Source organism: Aspergillus aculeatinus, assembly GCF_003184765.1.
Source record: "Aspergillus aculeatinus CBS 121060 unplaced genomic scaffold BO66scaffold_95, whole genome shotgun sequence".
Taxonomy (NCBI): Eukaryota; Fungi; Ascomycota; class Eurotiomycetes; order Eurotiales; family Aspergillaceae; genus Aspergillus; species Aspergillus aculeatinus.
Window position 1 is genome coordinate 47275 of NW_020291564.1, and position 16804 is coordinate 64078.

The following is a 16804-nucleotide window of genomic DNA, read 5'->3' on the forward strand; positions in this document are numbered from 1 at the left end:
GACCCAACTTGACTAATTCAAGTATAGACCACGCACCTCGATGCCAAGTGGCAGCGAAAGCGCTTTCCTCGATTAGACACTCTATATCAAATGCAATAATTGGCAATCACCGCAGCATAGGAAGCATTCCTTAGTTACCTGACCATACATCCTCAAGTAGGCCTCCTCTACTTGTAGGCAGGCAGATGTGGGCGCATTTACTATTGAACTATATGCAAAAAAAAGCAAAAATTATTGATTCGGTTGCACTATATAATTCCACTAGTCATCATACAACGCTCATTTCTCGTGATCCATCAGAATAAACAAAAACTTATATAAGGTATATATACTCAAAAGCTAAAACATCCATCCCACCAATGACACCCCCACCACCACGAACAACGTCCCTAGCATGCTGGGCCCCGGCAGCACTATCGGGGCCGCTGAGGCCGTTCCACAGCATGTGCCGCTGTATGTGACGTTGTTCATCTCGGCAGCCACCGCGAACACGGACCCGTTGAAGTTGCCGTAGTTGTAGTAGTCGACTAGCAGGAAATTCGGTGGTCGGCCCCATGTATCTGTTATCATGCACACATCAGTATACGCTCTTCGCGGGCTGGATCCCCCCCCGAAAAAAACTCACCGGTGCAGTTCTCGGCCATCCGGCCCAAACTCGCGTAACCCGACACCGCGTTGGTCTGGTTCAGCATGGCCGTGTTGGGGATCAGCAGACTGATACTGCCGATGCTCACATCCAGGTTCAGGTTGTGGTTGGCCATGTACATCCGGTTCTTGGCGTCCTGGACCGACAAGTCCGGCGGGCGCTGCTCCGTGCAGGGGAACGCGGCGTCGGTGGGCGAGAACGGGGTCTCCCACATCTGCGAGAACTCATCCATGAGCCACGGGTAGGCGGTCTGGTTGGCCTGGTAGTCCATGAAGACTACCGCGCGTTTCCCGGACAGGATCATGTTCGACAGCGTCGGCCAATCGTCCAACGCCATGGGGATCTTCGGCGGCGTCCACACATAGTCCATCAGCCCCGAGTTCTGCACGGGGGCCGTGAAGTTGCCCGGGTCCACGTAGTCGTAGTTGCCGATCAGGATCGTAACCACGTCGTATGGGTGCGTCTTGATCCAGGTGGTCACGGTGGTCAGGTAGTCCTCCAGCGTGCCAACGTTGAGCATCTCGCAACTCGTGTGGCAGAGATAAAGGGTCCCGTTGATCAAGTGTGTCTGGAATTGCACTGTTGCGGAGGGTAACGCCTGTTAGTCCATGTTGCGCAACTCTCCGGGTCATTGACTTACGCATGCGGATGCCATCATTCAGCTGATCCGTCACCTTGTAGGCCTGGTTGGCCGCCGCGTTGCCCGGTTTGACAAACGGGCTGTTGTGCGCGGCGACCATGGTAATGTTGGAGTACTTGCGCGAGCAGAAGTCGGAGTAGCCATTGCAGGGCTGCGTGTTGACGACCGGGGTCGATGTTGCGGAGGTGGTGGAGGTGCTTGTCGCATTGGCTGTGCCATTCATGGTATGGTGGCCACCACCCACCAGCAGCGTCACAGAGTTCGAGCTAGTGCTCGAGCGCGAGCTTGTCATCGTGGCCGTTGCATTGCCCGAGGAGCTGGCATCGGTGAGGGTGCTGACCCCAACTCTGGTGCTAGTTCCGGTCGTGTGGTCGTTGGAGAGCGTGATCGTCGAGGTGTATGAGAGATAGTCACCTGTCGGGAGAGTCGCTTCGCTAATGGAGGTGGTGATCGATCCAGTCAGGACGAGGGCCCCATCCCCTGCTGAAGTGATCGTTGTGGCCTCATCTTTGGCATAGGAGGGTAGGATGCCGGCCAGCAGAAGGGGGAGCAGATGAGCGATCAACCGCATGATGCCGGAGTGGGCGGAAGAGCGGAAGTCGGAGGCGAGGGACGCAGCGCTGCGACTGAACGAATTGCCGTCTCAATGAATAAGTTAGCTGGTATCTAACTTTATATGATTATATATGAAGGGGGTATGTCTAAAAAATATAAGTGTAAAGAATGAAAGAAGAATGTCGGGTTGCACGAGAGATCAGGCGAGAGGGTAATGTGCCTGATGGGAAGAAAAGAATAATAACAATAATATCCCCCGATGATGAAAAAGGGTTAAGGGTAAAAGGGAGGGGAGAAAAGTGTAAGTATGTATTTTCAGGGAAATGTTGATACAGTCAGTAACCACCAGTAAGTTAACCGTGACCCGAAGGACAACCCCTGCCGCGGGCAATGGTACTCATTACTTGATTAGGCTGCAACCTTGCCCCCATTTCAACCAATGACGACATTTGCTTGCTTAACCTAAAACTTGCGCCACGCTGAACCTTTTTTTACTTTGGGCCCTTTTTCTCTGGTATTATGTAGGAGTAAGTATGAGTATCTCAAATACTGAATTCTGGTCTAGACCCTCTCAACACGGGACTTTCTTTTTTAAACTGCACAGTTGAGCTTGGTCTTTTATAGCTAGTCATGAATGAGATTTATTGTCCGTGATGGGGATCCCATGCCAACCCCATATCAACTCCTGAGAGTGTGGGCTGCATATCAAGATCTGCAAATCTAAGCGAAGCTCAAACAGCTTGGCGAAAATGCCGACGTGGTTGACACTCGGTCAATAGATTTTAGAGTTGAATGGCATGCACTGTTCAAGTGAGGACACATTGTATCGTATTCGGAAAAAAGAAGGCGATGCCAACAGCGATGTGCGATGCAGAGCTAAAATTAAACTGATAATCAACTAGTTGTATCGCACGGGTTCCATTTAGATTACAGGATGGAACACAACATCTTGATTGGGCTTGCTGGGCATTGGTTCGCTATCTCTATTTATCGAGACCAAAGTTGTCAATGATTTACCATCTCTGTTGTTCTGTTCTCTGAGACAAATACTTTTGCTCTGGAGCAATCACTCAAGTACCATAATTACTCCGTACTTCGTCAGCACTGAATAGACAAGATTCATGCAAGACGATCGGGGGATCGGCTCTGGTGAGCGCCCCGCATGGCTTTCTTGGCGGCAGCCAAGTGGGGCCACGCTACTGCCGCAAGTGACGTCGCAGGCGTCTAATCCACCCAATCGAGCTCCCGAAACTGTTCCAGGCAGATCAATTCATCGCTTATTCATCCCTGATAGGCAGGCCATCGCCAGTCTTCCAGGCCCTATCGAGATTGTTCATTGCAGTCAATGGATTCTATTCAACTGAGAAAAAAAATATCATCATCTACGATCATCATCTAGTTTCAATTGGGCCATCAAGTCCCCCTCCCCCCGCCTTCGAATGGCGCGCCCATGCTCATCACAAATTTACCACCTCTGAACCTCACCTCCTCTTATCCAAATCTCACCAGCCACTTTTGCTGAACCGTCCTTGAGGGTCTAGATCTTATCCTTTCCTTCTTGGGCGCCGCAGCCGTCATTACGTGCGACTAAACCGCCAGGCGGAGCTGTTACACCCCCATTACAGTCTCCATTGTGTCTCTCATTTTTCGACCTGATAATTTTACTTTTGTCCGATCTTTCTCCTGTTGTATCCCCTTTCCACCTCAGTCCACCTCAGTCCACCTCAGTCCACCTCAGTCCACCTCATCAGTCTCTGCCACTCTCTTCATCTTCTCCCTCTTTTCCACCCCTTTCCCCCTATAGACCTTATCATTGGATTTCTCACTTTCCACCCAAACTGTCAGGGTCTTTAGGTTTAGCAGAGGGTCATTTCTCCTAGCACGTGGTTCCTGGAGGTGTAACGTCATCATCCACTGTGGTCGGTTGGGTTTCTGGGACCTTGGGTGTATAGTATATACACCCACGCACTTTCCTGTGCCTCTGCAGCAGTTCTTCTCCAGCCCTGCATTTTCCGATTCTGCATCCACGCAACCACTCGTTCAGACCATCAGCCTCCTCTTTGATTTGCGCAGCTTGCTATCTGACCTCCCCCTGAACTCCTCGGGGCTTCCCTCCAACTCATCCGCCCTGATCCGAACTCGACAGTTGCGCCGATTTCCATGGCAAAGCTTCCTTCATTCAGCAAGTCCACCCAACGACCGCAAGCCGGTAGGACACGGTCCAAGGTACTCTGGCATCGCATCCTCCGCTCGCTGTGCTACCTGATTGCCTGGATCTTTTTGCTTCTGGTGGTAATTGGCAATGTCGCCGACAAACCCGTCATCCGCGAGACATATTTCCTCAAGATCGACCTGGCCAATATCATCCCACTCTCCGTCCCCAATGCCGTCCTGATCAACACCATCGCCCGGACCATCGGGTTGCACGACTTCTACCAAGTCGGCCTCTGGAATTTCTGCGAAGGCTACCTCGACGAGGGGATTACGAACTGCTCGAAGCCTAAGACTCTCTACTGGTTCAACCCCGTCGAGATCATCCTCAATGAGCTTCTCTCCGGCGCAACCAGTACGTTTCCTCCCCTAAATATATTACCAGCAGCTCAATCTAACTCGGAATAACAACAACCAGTTGCCCTTCCCTCCGATATCACCTCCGCCCTCAAGATCGCGCGGATTGCCTCGCACTGGATGTTCGGCCTCTTCCTGACGGCGACCGTCCTCACCTTCATCCTGATCTTCCTCTCGCCGCTGGCCGTCTCGTCGCGGCCCCCGCAGACCATCTCCGCCGACCCGACCATCAACCAAGCCCACCCGCAGCACCGCCGCCGCACCTTCGTCTTCCTGCGCGCCTTCCCCTTCCTCATTCTCACCTTCGTGACGGCGCTCTTCACCATCGTCGCCTCGGTGGTCGCGACGGTCATGTTCATCATCTTCCGCAACGTCTTCACCTCGTCCGACTACGACCTCAACATCGGCGCCTCCCTCGGCACCCGCATGCTGGCGTTCATGTGGATCGCCTCCGGGTTCAATCTCCTCGCCTTCATCCTGCAGCTGGGGTCCTGCTGCGCCTCGTGCTGTGGCGGCCGCAAGGCGAGGAAGCAGTTGAAGCGGGCGGATCGGGAGAAACACCACCCGGATGCGGCCCCGGCGTCGGCTTCTTCGTCCGAAGCGTCGAACGTGGAGAAGCGAGAGGGGTTGAGGATCTGATCTTTTTTTTTTTTTTTAGAGTTTATTCCGTCCTCTCAGTGGGGACTCTCTGGGGTTGAGGGTAAACAAAGCGAGTGCACCAATACCTTGTTCATCACAAAACCAAACCACCTGCACAATCCGACATCTTGCATCACCTATACATGCTCCCACCTATTCCCACCACCACATATACCCCTAGCAACGGGATTTCCAAGCCCCATCACCCCAATCCCCATACATACCTCTTATCAACCCTCAAACTGATCCGATTCAACACATACCATAGATCTAGGCAATTGGGAAAATTTGGGACGAAGAAAGGGACTTGTGTGATTCTAGACCGAACTTTGCCCCCCCCCCTAATTACTTCTTTTCCACTACATTTGAAATGCCAGAGGGAGGGGGGAAAACTTTCAATTGACGATCTTGACGACTTATGAAGGATATTTGCTAAGGATTTTTTGCTTGCATGAAATTATCATTTCCCTTTGAGTTTCTCCTTTTAGATTGATCATGTGCAGAAAATCTTGGTACTCGAAGCTGTGTCGCTCGCTGATGATGAGTTTATCTTTTGGCGATGTAGGCGGAAAGGGAAAGGAAATTGGGATAGAACAACAAAAGTTGGAAGCTCGGGCTATGCATGCGCGGCACTTTCCCCGCAATAGATCGCTAGTAAGCTTGTGTATCTGGATACTCATTAGATACTATGGAAGCGATGACAACTACTACTCGGACAACTGAACATAACACCAACAATGCAGCTATGCAACGGGCATACAGGGTATTTGGGTGCAGGTGGTTGTGAAAGTCAAGGAAGTGCTATGGTAAGCGGGGAACATAAAACTCCCGAGAGGATGAAAACTAAAATGACATGGATATCTTGCAGGAAGAAGTGACGATATCTGATCTCTTCAGGTATGGGTATCAAATTTTTCGCAAATGGAGAACAAAAGTCGAAGAAGGAATTACGTCAGATAGATGGGTCTGCATCAACAACCCTGTGCGAGCTCTTCCTCCATCATACGAGCCAAATCATCATCATCAGCATCGTGGTGATCGGAGGGTTCGATGCGACCGGCTGACGCAAGCCCGGAGGCGGATAGGTTGCGGATCCGTTCGGCGGCTTCCTCCCCCATTGTTTCCAGGGCCTGGGGCCCACCGCCATTGCCGCAAAAGCCTTGCCGTGAGCGGAGACTAGTACTGTGGCGGTCGACCGCGTCAGCGTCCGTCAGCCAAGCGTACTTTTTGCTGCGAAGGGATTGGAGCATCTCTGCTTGACGCTGCTTCTCCGCTGGGGTTGGGCTGGCCGTGTCCGGTGGATCGTCAGCAGTCAGGTCGATCGTCACCGGTTCGCGTTTGGGCGGGCTGGGAGCGATGGGGCGATGGAGAGATGCTGCGGGGTCGAGATTTGCAGAACGAGCTGGAATCACAGTAACACCGCCGGGTATTGGGGCAATGGCTTGCTGATTCGGTGCAGGCTGGATCTTTTGGGGAGGTTTGTACCCATTAGGAATCCCCGCGACCGCCGGCGTCTGCTTCTGTACCTGGATCTCATATAGCAGATTGTTATAGACAGTGCCAAGGTCATGAAGCTTGCTCTTCCATTCATCCGCCTCTTTTTTGTATCGTTCCACCCTGTTCTGATGCTGAGTGCAAACCCGTCGCAGCATAGCATTCTGTTCGCGGAGCAATTCGTAGTGCGTCTTTCCCGTTCGCCTGTCGATCGTGCTCATTTCCGTTATATGATCCAGTTTAGTCCTCAGCTTGTGTCGCTCCACTGAAAGCTGCTGCACCCGGTTTCTCAATGAGGTCAAGCGAAAGTTGGCCTTATCCTCTGCGACCTCGATATATTGGACATGAATGTTGGGAGCAGACGGCAGGTAGCCCAGAGGCCCGGCGTAAGTTGGATATGGTGATACGTAAGGTGGCTCTTCGTGCACCCGCTGTAGAATCTCCCGGCTTGTGCAGTCAATCAGATCTTGGTCGTCGATAGAGAACCGCTCTTTCGTGATCTCGCTGATTGATAGCGTATCCTCAGGGGCGATGTTAACATTAGGAGGTGCCTTGACTCTGGCCAGCTCCTGGCTTAGCTCACGAAAGTCAAAGTCAGGCAGTCCATCATAGGAAAGGTCCATGGGAACAGCAAAGGGTGAATCCTCAAACAATGAACCAAAAGCTTCGAACAAGGCCGCAGGCGTTGACTGCTGGTCAGGATCCGATGGCGTGTGAGGACCAGTTCCGGTTCGATCAGGCTGCAAGGCCGAGTCGAGAGAAGACAGTGACGGTGTTTTGTCTGGCGTTATGGTAATTTCATCCCGGATTGATTCAATAGCCTGCCTTTTCGAGGCCTGCTGCCAGAGGTCTGGTTCCTCAAATGCTTCCGCGCCAGCTCGCTTGCGTGAATCAAACGCGGCGTCAAGCTCATGAAACATCAGCTCAGAGTCGAACAAAGGATCGTACAAGTCCTCCGCTGTCTCCATGGATGGCGCAGTAGGCGAGTCATGAAGGTCCAGCTGGGGCGCAGTCGTTGCCGATGAGTCTTCAGACAGGCGCGATGTACTTTGCTCGCTTGTTGCGTGTTCAGTCCCTTCGTCTCTCAAGTCCGTTGTGGTATTCTTGGGTCGGTCCGTGGGTGTGGGCGCAATGTGCTGGTCGACTGAGGTGGATTTTGCTTCTTCAACGGACTGGCCGTGTTCTCCATTTCGGGCGGCATCGGGGAAGCGCTGCAGCTGGGACCCAGGGGAAGGTGTAAGCCCCGGATCATTCACATGCAGATGAGAAATACATGGGGGAGACGGAAGAACCTCGAGGGCAGAAAGCCTCTGAGAATCCGCAGGGCAGGTCTGGAGCGAGGTAGAAATACCTTCAGCCATGCTTCCACTCAGCTCAAGAGAGCTCTCAATAACGTTGATAGGGGGGAAAGCTAGGCAGCGAGAACTCTGATGACCAGGTTCTGCGCGCCTAGAAGACAGCCGTGAGATGCTGTTGTGGTGGTAGGGTAGCGTGGAAGTGCTGGTGATCTCGGGACTCAAAGTCCAAAAATGCCCGCCATCGATCGCGCAGTGGCTATTGAGAATGAAAATGAGAAACTTGTCCCTTTCAAGCGTCTGGTCACAAAGATAAAGACTGCAATCCGTACCTCCTTTAGGCGCCGAGTCACTATACGAACATTGACGGGATCGTAAGACGCATAGTAGTCCGGGCGAAAACTCGGAGTCTCGACGAGAAGTGTTCAGATCTTGTTGATCAGGCTGAGCCAGAGACTGACACTAGGCACGTAGCCTGCCAAATATCAGACAGGCGCCTAAGTCACTTTTGAAGTAAACAAACTGCGTGGGTTGCAGCTGTCGACGTTTGGATAGATGAGATGGAGAAGTTCAACGCCGCTTTTTTTGATCCCTTGCCTGTCTTACCGCCTTTACCACCGCTCAGTTGACCGCCCACGTGCCCGTCCTGACCTTGATGCAGCCTTAACATAGATCCGGCAGGAAGCCGAGCGGCTTCGGATGGCTGACTGACCTTCCATGTTCACCAGCTCCCGAGTCCTTGTCCCTCCATACTCTTTCCACCACCGTTCAGTTTTGTTCCTCCCTTTGCGCGTCTTGAAAATGAGCGTCATTCTTTGCACCGGTAAGCGATCAGACTTGCAATCTTTCAATAGACACGCTTTCTTCCATATAATCAACTAATCAATAATCCACAAATTTGCGACAATCAGCGGGTTACGACCACACTATTCGGTATGGACATGACGGTCACTGCATCTGAAGTAAGCGCTGTCGCTAACCACTTTCAGGTTCTGGGAGGCACTGTCCGGAATCTGTTCGCGCACAATTCAGCATCCAGATTCACAAGTGAACCGTCTCTGCATCACGCCAGACAAGCGGTTCCTGGCCGCTGCTGGACACAACAATGTCAAACTGTATGACATCAAGTCTACCAATCCCAATCCGGTCATGACCTTCGATGGCCACACGAATAACATCACGGGTGTCGCGTTTCATTGCGAGGGAAAGTGGATGGTCACCAGTTCCGAGGATGGCACAGTCAAAGTGTGGGACACGCGCACCGGCAGTCTGCAGCGCAACTACGCCCACAAAGCCCCGGTGAACGACGTGGTCATCCATCCCAACCAAGGCGAACTCATCAGTGGAGATCGCGCCGGTATCGTTCGTGTCTGGGATCTGGGAGAGAGTGTCTGCACCCACCAGCTGATCCCCGAAGACGACGTCGCCGTACATAGTGTGAGCGTCGCTAGCGACGGGTCCCTCCTTTGCGCAGGAAACAAGAAGGTACCCATTCAGCCCCCGTACACATACGGTTTCAGATTGGCAGCAGGCTCATAATTATAAATCCAGGGCAACGTCTACATCTGGCGCATGATTCAAGATGCCGAGCTCACCCGCATTGTCCCCATTTGCACTTTCCAAGCACACAAAGACTACCTTACCCGCGTCCTCCTCTCCCCGGACGTCAAACACCTAGCAACATGCTCAGCAGATCACACCGCCAAAGTATGGAATCTTGACCTCGATTACCCTCCCGCGAAGATGGCCGCCGCCAAAGCCAAAGCCCAGGCGCTTGCGGCACCCGAATCATCATCATCTCCGACATCGACACCCGACAGCCAAGACCCATTGTCCCCCAACAGCAATAAATCCGAGATCGAAATCAACCCTCTCAGTCTCTTTGACGGTACACCGCCAATTGTCAACAACGAGCCCCAGCAAACTTTCCCCGTCCAGCCAGACGGTCCTCCTATGGACCCCGCCACGGGCACTCTCTTCCTCGAAACTACGCTTGCGAACCACCAACGTTGGGTCTGGGACTGCGCCTTCTCCGCCGACTCTGCGTACCTTGTCACCGTATCTAGTGACCACTATGCGCGTCTGTGGGAGCTGGCATCGGGACAAATCATTCGACAATATAGTGGTCATCATCGCGGGGCGGTATGCGTGGCATTGAATGATTACTCCGAACCCCGGTAGATCTGCTTTTCGAATTCGAAGAATGGGAGAAACCGCGTTACAACGACCGATCTTCGCTATCCGTCCGCTTCGTGCTGTCGTTCGCATCTTTCCAGAGGCTTTGTGGGTTAGCATGGCGCTAGGTATCGATTTAACTGATTTGGCTCGGCTTGGGCTTGATTTGACTGTATTGTGGACGGGCGTCTGTTTTGCCTTCTATCATTTGGGAGTTTCCAGGAGCTATGTGCGCTTATCTCTAATTTTGGGATGTTGAGAGCAAGACCTTTCGATTCAAATACCACACGCGAGTTTATTCGATACTTGGGAGGGAAATCTGCTACATCTGTAAGAATATATCCTCAAAATTCAATTATTACAACAAGACCATGGTATCACTCTCCATTCTCTCAGCACAACAAGACACACGGCTCCAAAAAAAAAAAAAGAGAATTAACCTCGCAGTTCCAAGAAGAAGGTAAACCAGAACACAGTGCCAACCCCGCTACAATTGATATAACCAATCAACGCGCGATAGCTCTCGCTGGTAGATAACCAATATGACCTTTAAAATGTCACAATATATCAACTCGTGCAAGTCCTCCTCATCCACTCCTATATTGCAAGACTGGCGATTCAACCCAGTGCAAACCACGTCACACTAACAACAACGTCCAGGCCCCTCTCCTCGGCACCAGGGTATTTGAATGTCCACATCCCGTCCCGGTTGACGTCCCAGAAGGCGCCGGAGGCGGAGTGCATTCCGCGCTTTCCGGCATTGGCGGTGGTACCGTCCGCAGCGGCGGACTTGTCGATCAGGCCCTGTTGGACAATGGTGCTGTTCACGACGAAGCGGTAAGGGGGAGAAGACGAGGCGGTGGAGGGAGCCGTGGCGCTGATCAGGGCTTTGAGGATAGTGTTCTGGGGCGGGCCAGGTAGCAACATGGTTAGTCTTGGGTTTTGGCTGGTTGCGCGTTTCGCGCGGTGAATTTAGGGACCGAGAAGAAAGGCGGACATACAATAATGTGCGAGTTCCAGTCTGCGACCCGGGAGTGATCATATTCTGTTACATCCTTGAGGGCGAAATCGCAGGCCTGTGGAGGGTCTGCTGGTTAGTGTGTCGTCGCTTCTGTGCGCTCGGATGCAAGACGTAGGGAAAGGGGACAATTCAGAATTCGGCGACAGTGTGATGAAGGTCAATCGTAGTGGTATTTTCGCGGAGCCGGTTTCACTAATTCCAGCTGATGCTATCCGGGATGCATACCTCGGTGGCTATCTTGGTCAGTTCGGAAGTGGCCACGGGCTAGAAGTGAATTGTTAGCAGTGGATTCGTTTGCCGGTCTCGTGAGCAGATGATGACAGCCCGCCCCCTAAGATATTGAATGCATAAGGGGAAGTTGGAGACGTACAGAAGACGTGGGAACGGGTTCGACGGCCATTGTGATTAAGCAAGTTGATTGAACCGTTTACTGAAGGTAAATTTCGATGTCTTGATTAGCGTAGTTCAGAAGAGGGGAAAGCTAGAAGCTCCGCGGTGTCTTGTCTGGGTCGAGACGGTGGGCACGACCACGGGACGCTGGAGAGGTGATTGTGGGGTGGGTAAGTGAGGGACAGGGAAGCCAGGAATGTGGCTCCGAAAGACGGGGGGGGAGAACGTCAGACTCTCTGCCTCTCTGACAAACAGGAGGGGAAATAGGGCTGGCTCCGACTAACCAAATGCGAACTTCCAACTATTGCATGCAGGAGCACACGAAGAGATCTCGAAAATGAAAGAGTGAAGCAAGAGAATGAGAGAGATCCTTCCACGCTGTTGTTATCAGGAGGGTCGTTTGGATGTTTGGAAACATGCAACTTAGTTGAGGCGGCATCATAAGTGTGGCTTTGCGGACTGCTGGTTGGCTGTGTCTGACAGTCCGCTAGGCCGTAAAGAGACAAGGGAAAGAGCTGCTTACCCATTATGGAATAGTCCCGATACCACCGCCACAGTTACCGGGGCATTGATGATCCGAAGCAATGGAAGTGGCCAATGGAGACCTGAGGCTATCAATCACAGCAAACAGTTGGAGCACGTGCGCGCTATCTGGCGGTGGGCATGGGCAGAACAGAAGGGTGCGCCACCGCTACGGCCGCAACGGGGAAGGTGTCGGCCATCAAAGGCGCGGGGACCTCGTCCCAGGTTCGAATCACCGCCCGTCCTCTTAATACCGGTCTCATATTACATCAATGCCGTCGTCTTCTTCTTCCTCGCTCCAATCCATCTAGTAAAGAACTAGCCAGTGCTATCTTGGCCTAGCCCCTTCGTTTGGCCTCCTCGTGCGCCAAACTAGAAACCTCAATTGAAGCTCGGCTCTGCTTCTTTTTTTTTTCCCCCTCTTTCCTCTCCTCTTCTTTTTCTCATCTTTCACCCTTTGCTCAACCTCAGCATAGCTCCCATAGCCATCCTCCCTTGCGGGCTCAGACTACCAACAACACCTACCCAAGTCCTACCACACCCAAATCCCTGCCATTCCACACGATGTCGAGTCAGCCCCTCCTTCAAACCGCTCCTGGTCAGTGAAACATTTTCTTTTGATTCCAGCAGCCACCAATGCTATTTAGCTTCACTGTCCAGTGGCTAACGAAACCTCCAAAGGCAAGCGCATTGCCCTGCCCACCCGTGTCGAGCCTAAGGTGTTTTTCGCCAACGAGCGTACCTTCCTCTCCTGGCTCAACTTCACCGTCATCCTTGGTGGTTTAGCCGTCGGTCTCTTGAACTTCGGTGACCGCATCGGCCGCATCTCCGCAGGCCTGTTCACCGTCATCGCCATGGCAGCCATGATCTATGCCCTGGTGACCTTCCACTGGCGGGCGCAGAGTATACGTAAACGCGGCCAGAGTGGCATCGACGATCGGTTCGGACCGACCGTGCTGGCGCTGGCGCTTCTGGCCGCTGTGGTTGTGAACTTCATTCTGCGCATGACGGAATAAGAAGAGGGGTGTGTGACGAGAGGTTACTTGGATTTGTTATGACCTGGGGAGCATTGACGCGATGAGACGGCACTGTTCCAGAGTGCGAACCTGGATGGGTCCTTGGATGACTCAAAACAAAAACAAACTATGTGAATGACTTAAGTAGAAGGTAGATCTATTTTCGTTTTGTTCGATGTCGGTGCTGGTCACTGATTCTGTCTATGGCGTTGACAGTGTTGCTTTCCCAATTGATACATGCTGCTTTATGTTTTGTCTCTTTATGACTCCGGGATGAAATTGAGTCGTGGTTAGGTGACTGTTGGCGCGGCCTGGATTATCATTGATCTTAAAGCTTGTTTCGGGCAGCATTTCTACCTACGCTTTTGTCATATGCCGTACATGTTGGGCTCGAACATGGATCCGATTGACGAGACCCTGCAACTTGCATCACTCAGGCGCGATCGGGCGGGAATGTGGGATAAAAGCTGGAGTTGGTTGTTCTTATGTTTTCAATTTGTGATTAGTTCCGCTTCACTTTTGATCGTGCCTTATACCAAATATTACACAGTTTCAAGCTCGCTCTCGCGGCTTCTACAGTCATAGTCATACTCTTACTCAGTGTTTAGGCTTTCACCACAGTCATCAATGGCCACCAACCCCTATTTCAATCAATCTACTGCATTGTAATAACCTACTATAGCTTTCCACAGCAACCCGCGCATTCGTGTCAGGGCGGTTGGAGGTCCTCGTATGGATATGGGCCAATACCATGGTGTATCATCGAGTAAGACCGTGCCTCCAAGGCCGTCTGATGCATACAAGGTTCGTGTTGTGATGTACGTCGCCTGGCCAGTGCGGTGGGAGCTTAGAGCTGTCTGGACGGTGATTGGCCTTGCTTTACGTTAATTGGCACACGAGCCCTTCCCAGGATGACTTGGACAGATCCATGATAGCACTATCTCTATCTTGGCTAGAAGGGTGGAGGTAATGTCAACAATGATATGCATGAATAAGAGATGCGTTCTAGCCGCTGAAGTATAGGATGAGAGGATCATCCATCCGTGTGGCACATAGAATAGAATGTGCAATGGAAACTGATTCTTGGCTTCTCCAGTGAACCAGATTAGACAGTCGATTATCACTTAGTATCTCCCCTTTATGGGTCCATCTTCGCCTAGAGTCGTGGATACCCTCATGGAAGAATCAGGAATCAGTGCGAGATTGCCGGGATTGGGCAATGATGTGATAGTATCATTGAAAGGGATGATTGAGATGTTCTTTCTGATGCACAGGCTGCAAGACGAATCCCTAGAGTAAAAATGCAAGATGCCCTAGTGATAGTGGATTGTGGTTTGCGGGATTGTCTAGCTAATGCTGGCCGTAGGCATTGGCCGGGGTGCGGGGAAGAGAGAGAACTTAAGAGAGAGAGAACTACGTGTATGGAAGCAGCTAAGTCAAGAGTAGCTATACTTATGTCGTCGCGCAACTGATCATTGCACAGAGCATGGCAGTCACACGTGCATGGCTAGTATTTTGGTGTCAGGCTTGTTTGAGTGTCCCTGAACGGTGATAGGGGAGCTGTTCTTACAGCGACTTGGTTGTGAAAAGATGAAGGAGAGCTCCACTGCCCGTCTATCGCATATGTCACACACTGCGCGAGTCATGGCATGCTCCTACATTTATTAGCTTCCTGTGACGATTGCTAGCCTAGAGAGTTTGTCGCTTCTCCTCCTTGAGTAGCTCTCCTCTCCATTGCCACACGACGATTGCAGCTCAGGAGACTTTCTGGACAATATAAGTGCCCCCTCAAATGGCACTCGAGTTACTGGGCAGGGACAGGGAGAGAGATAAGTTAATTTTGAGGTGCAGTATGTATGGCCGACGATCTGGGTCTCAGAAAAAGGGACGCTACAACAAAAGTTGTAACACCACGGATTCTGACCATTGAACGTTATTCTAGAACACATCACAGAGCACACTAGAATGTCCACCAGTCGCGGAGGATTCGGAAGTGCAGCAACCCTCCAGTGATAGCGGCCCCAACACATGGGCAGCCAAGCACTAGGTTATGCCGACGCGATCATAGTGAACTCAATTGCGAACTATATTGGGCTAAAGTGGAGCACGGAGCAAAGGACGGCGCGGGTGACGACGAGAGTGGATGATGTAACGACACCGCACGGCGGGCAAACGCGACGATCAGGTCGATCTATCATACGAGGGGGAAGGAGGGGGGCGGGCGCAGATGGGCAGGAGACTTGACGGCGAGAGGAAAGACAATGACCATGTGTGACAAAGCTAATTCAGAATAGATGAGATCCGAATCCATGGAACAAGCAAATATGGCTCACTGATGGGCCTGTTGATGAGGGGTGCATGCGCTGCACTGTTGACATCGCGGTAAGCGAGTCTGGGGTGTGAAAAGAGAAGTATGAGAGACAGAGAGAGATAGAGACAGACGTACCGGTATGCTCCAAGAACCGGGTATCTGAGGTTACTATACGATACAGTGGTTGTACTCGTACTTTGTGGTAGGTCTTGCGGTAGGTAGCAGGCTAGCAGCAAGCCGCAGCAGCAGCAAAGCAAAGCAAAAGCAACAGCAACAGCAGCAACAGCATGGAACAGAGAGAGCAGCATCACTTCAACTGTTTCAGGAATAGTGGACAATTTAGCGCAGGCGGTACCCCGGCCATCCATGGACCAGTCCAGGCCCAGGATTCTTCGATTCAGGCTCCACTCGTCTGGTTTGAAAGTTCAGGCAGTCATGGATGATGATGGATGATTCGACCTGTATGGCAGACTCACCACAATCATCAACACAAGCAGCTTATCGCATGGAACAATAAGTCGAAATCGTGGGGACTTGCAGCTGGGCTGTAGGCTGCTAACGATCTCATAGGTTGATGGGGCGAGTTGAGCAATGGTACGGGGTACGGAGTACCAACAGAGTCAGTATCAGAGGATGTATCAGTAAATTCAGTAGTGGACGGAGTGCGCAGAGTAGAAAAGTGGACTCCCCACCCCAGAGTGAATTAAGGCGGTAAAACCCCCTCCCTCCTCTCTCAGACTCTCAGACTCCCAGTAAAAGTAGTGGACCGAGTAAGTAACTACCTAGTAGTGATGATGATGAAAGAGGAACCCCATTTCCCTCTCTTCTTTAGTCTTTTCTCTCCCCTCTTCTTCCCTTCTTTCTCTACCAGTGCCAGTACTCACTCTAAAATAAGTGAAGCATCAATCAATAGTAACTAACCTAACACTAACTTAAATCACTAACGAAACAACAACACATTCGCTCTCTTCTCCCCTTCCCCCTCCTCCTTCTCTCCTCTTTTTCTTACTCTTCTAGTCGTTTGTGTTCCTGTTCTTGCTGGTTATTTTTTTTTGTTGTTTATATCATCGCCTCCCTTGAACACCTCTGTGAATCCCTCGATTTCCGCCCTCTTCTCCCAGCTTCTTTGTTATTCCCTCGACTGCTCTCTCTCTCTCCACACCATTACTATCCATCCTCAACCAGCTTTCTTCATCATTGCCAAATAACCTTTCACGTTGCTTAAACCGGTTTGGTCCCTGGTCGGAAGACAATCTTCGCCTGGTCCACATTCATTGGACTCTGATTCCTCCCTCCCGTTTTAGGTTCCTGTTTACGGGCCATTATTCTTATTGCTCTGCATCCTTTCAAGGTGGAGGTGAATCCTGAATCGTGCTGTTGAAGGAGCTATTCTGGACTGGATTTTTTTTTGAATCCAAACGATCCTCTCCTTGTCCAGCTCTTTTCCTATCTTCTCTCACTTTCATCCTCTCCTACTCCCTTATCCCTCCCCGTCAACATCTTCTTCCTCTCTCTTTCTCTTCCCAAGGCTG

The 16804-nt window shown here is 51.6% G+C and overlaps 6 protein-coding genes across 6 annotated transcripts; 3 read left to right on the forward strand and 3 right to left on the reverse strand.

The window, feature by feature from the left end:
• Window positions 1–339: 339 nt before the first annotated feature.
• On the reverse strand, window positions 340–2119 carry BO66DRAFT_386634 (PI-PLC domain-containing protein; the record flags this gene model as incomplete). Its single annotated transcript, XM_025646196.1, has 3 exons — window positions 1287–2119; window positions 626–1225; window positions 340–560 (listed from the first exon to the last, which is right to left on the reverse strand). The coding sequence occupies exons 1-3, from the start codon at window positions 1855–1857 to the stop codon at window positions 340–342; spliced, it is 1392 nt and encodes a 463-aa protein (XP_025497739.1). The 5' UTR covers window positions 1858–2119.
• A 1569-nt stretch (window positions 2120–3688) lies between these two features.
• Window positions 3689–5256, forward strand: BO66DRAFT_257998 (SUR7/PalI family protein). Its single transcript, XM_025643021.1, has 2 exons — window positions 3689–4407; window positions 4471–5256. Exons 1-2 carry the CDS (start codon window positions 4002–4004, stop codon window positions 5046–5048), a joined length of 984 nt encoding a protein of 327 aa, XP_025497740.1. The 5' UTR covers window positions 3689–4001; the 3' UTR covers window positions 5049–5256.
• A 763-nt stretch (window positions 5257–6019) lies between these two features.
• On the reverse strand, window positions 6020–7903 carry BO66DRAFT_337525 (uncharacterized protein; the record flags this gene model as incomplete). Its single annotated transcript, XM_025644331.1, has 2 exons — window positions 6020–6423; window positions 6469–7903. The coding sequence occupies 2 exons, from the start codon at window positions 7901–7903 to the stop codon at window positions 6020–6022; spliced, it is 1839 nt and encodes a 612-aa protein (XP_025497741.1).
• A 656-nt stretch (window positions 7904–8559) lies between these two features.
• BO66DRAFT_424550 (WD40 repeat domain-containing protein) lies at window positions 8560–10313 on the forward strand. Its single transcript, XM_025650177.1, has 4 exons — window positions 8560–8660; window positions 8749–8770; window positions 8827–9322; window positions 9389–10313. Exons 1-4 carry the CDS (start codon window positions 8639–8641, stop codon window positions 10016–10018), a joined length of 1170 nt encoding a protein of 389 aa, XP_025497742.1. The 5' UTR covers window positions 8560–8638; the 3' UTR covers window positions 10019–10313.
• A 63-nt stretch (window positions 10314–10376) lies between these two features.
• Window positions 10377–11807, reverse strand: BO66DRAFT_362164 (dynein light chain Tctex-type family protein). Its single transcript, XM_025645059.1, has 4 exons — window positions 11404–11807; window positions 11259–11297; window positions 11014–11088; window positions 10377–10915 (listed from the first exon to the last, which is right to left on the reverse strand). Exons 1-4 carry the CDS (start codon window positions 11431–11433, stop codon window positions 10631–10633), a joined length of 429 nt encoding a protein of 142 aa, XP_025497743.1. The 5' UTR covers window positions 11434–11807; the 3' UTR covers window positions 10377–10630.
• Window positions 11808–12509: 702 nt separating this feature from the next.
• Window positions 12510–12961, forward strand: BO66DRAFT_444523 (putative vacuolar transporter chaperon Vtc1; the record flags this gene model as incomplete). Its single annotated transcript, XM_025651595.1, has 2 exons — window positions 12510–12543; window positions 12627–12961. 2 exons carry the CDS (start codon window positions 12510–12512, stop codon window positions 12959–12961), a joined length of 369 nt encoding a protein of 122 aa, XP_025497744.1.
• Window positions 12962–16804: the final 3843 nt, after the last annotated feature.

Excerpts from the sequence above, each read along its gene's own strand:
- BO66DRAFT_257998 (XM_025643021.1), top strand. The coding sequence starts at position 4,002 with ATGGCAAAGCTTCCTTCATTCAGCAAGTCCACCCAACGACCGCAAGCC. Across the intron at positions 4,408-4,470 it reads GCTTCTCTCCGGCGCAACCA|TTGCCCTTCCCTCCGATATC; the intron begins GTACGTTTCCTC and ends AACAACAACCAG.
- BO66DRAFT_424550 (XM_025650177.1), top strand. The coding sequence starts at position 8,639 with ATGAGCGTCATTCTTTGCACCG. Across the intron at positions 8,661-8,748 it reads GAGCGTCATTCTTTGCACCG|CGGGTTACGACCACACTATT; the intron begins GTAAGCGATCAG and ends TGCGACAATCAG. Across the intron at positions 9,323-9,388 it reads TTTGCGCAGGAAACAAGAAG|GGCAACGTCTACATCTGGCG; the intron begins GTACCCATTCAG and ends TTATAAATCCAG.
- BO66DRAFT_362164 (XM_025645059.1), bottom strand. The coding sequence starts at position 11,433 with ATGGCCGTCGAACCCGTTCCCACGTCTTCT. Across the intron at positions 11,089-11,258 it reads TGACCAAGATAGCCACCGAG|GCCTGCGATTTCGCCCTCAA; the intron begins GTATGCATCCCG and ends GACCCTCCACAG. Across the intron at positions 10,916-11,013 it reads ACTGGAACTCGCACATTATT|AACACTATCCTCAAAGCCCT; the intron begins GTATGTCCGCCT and ends GGCCCGCCCCAG.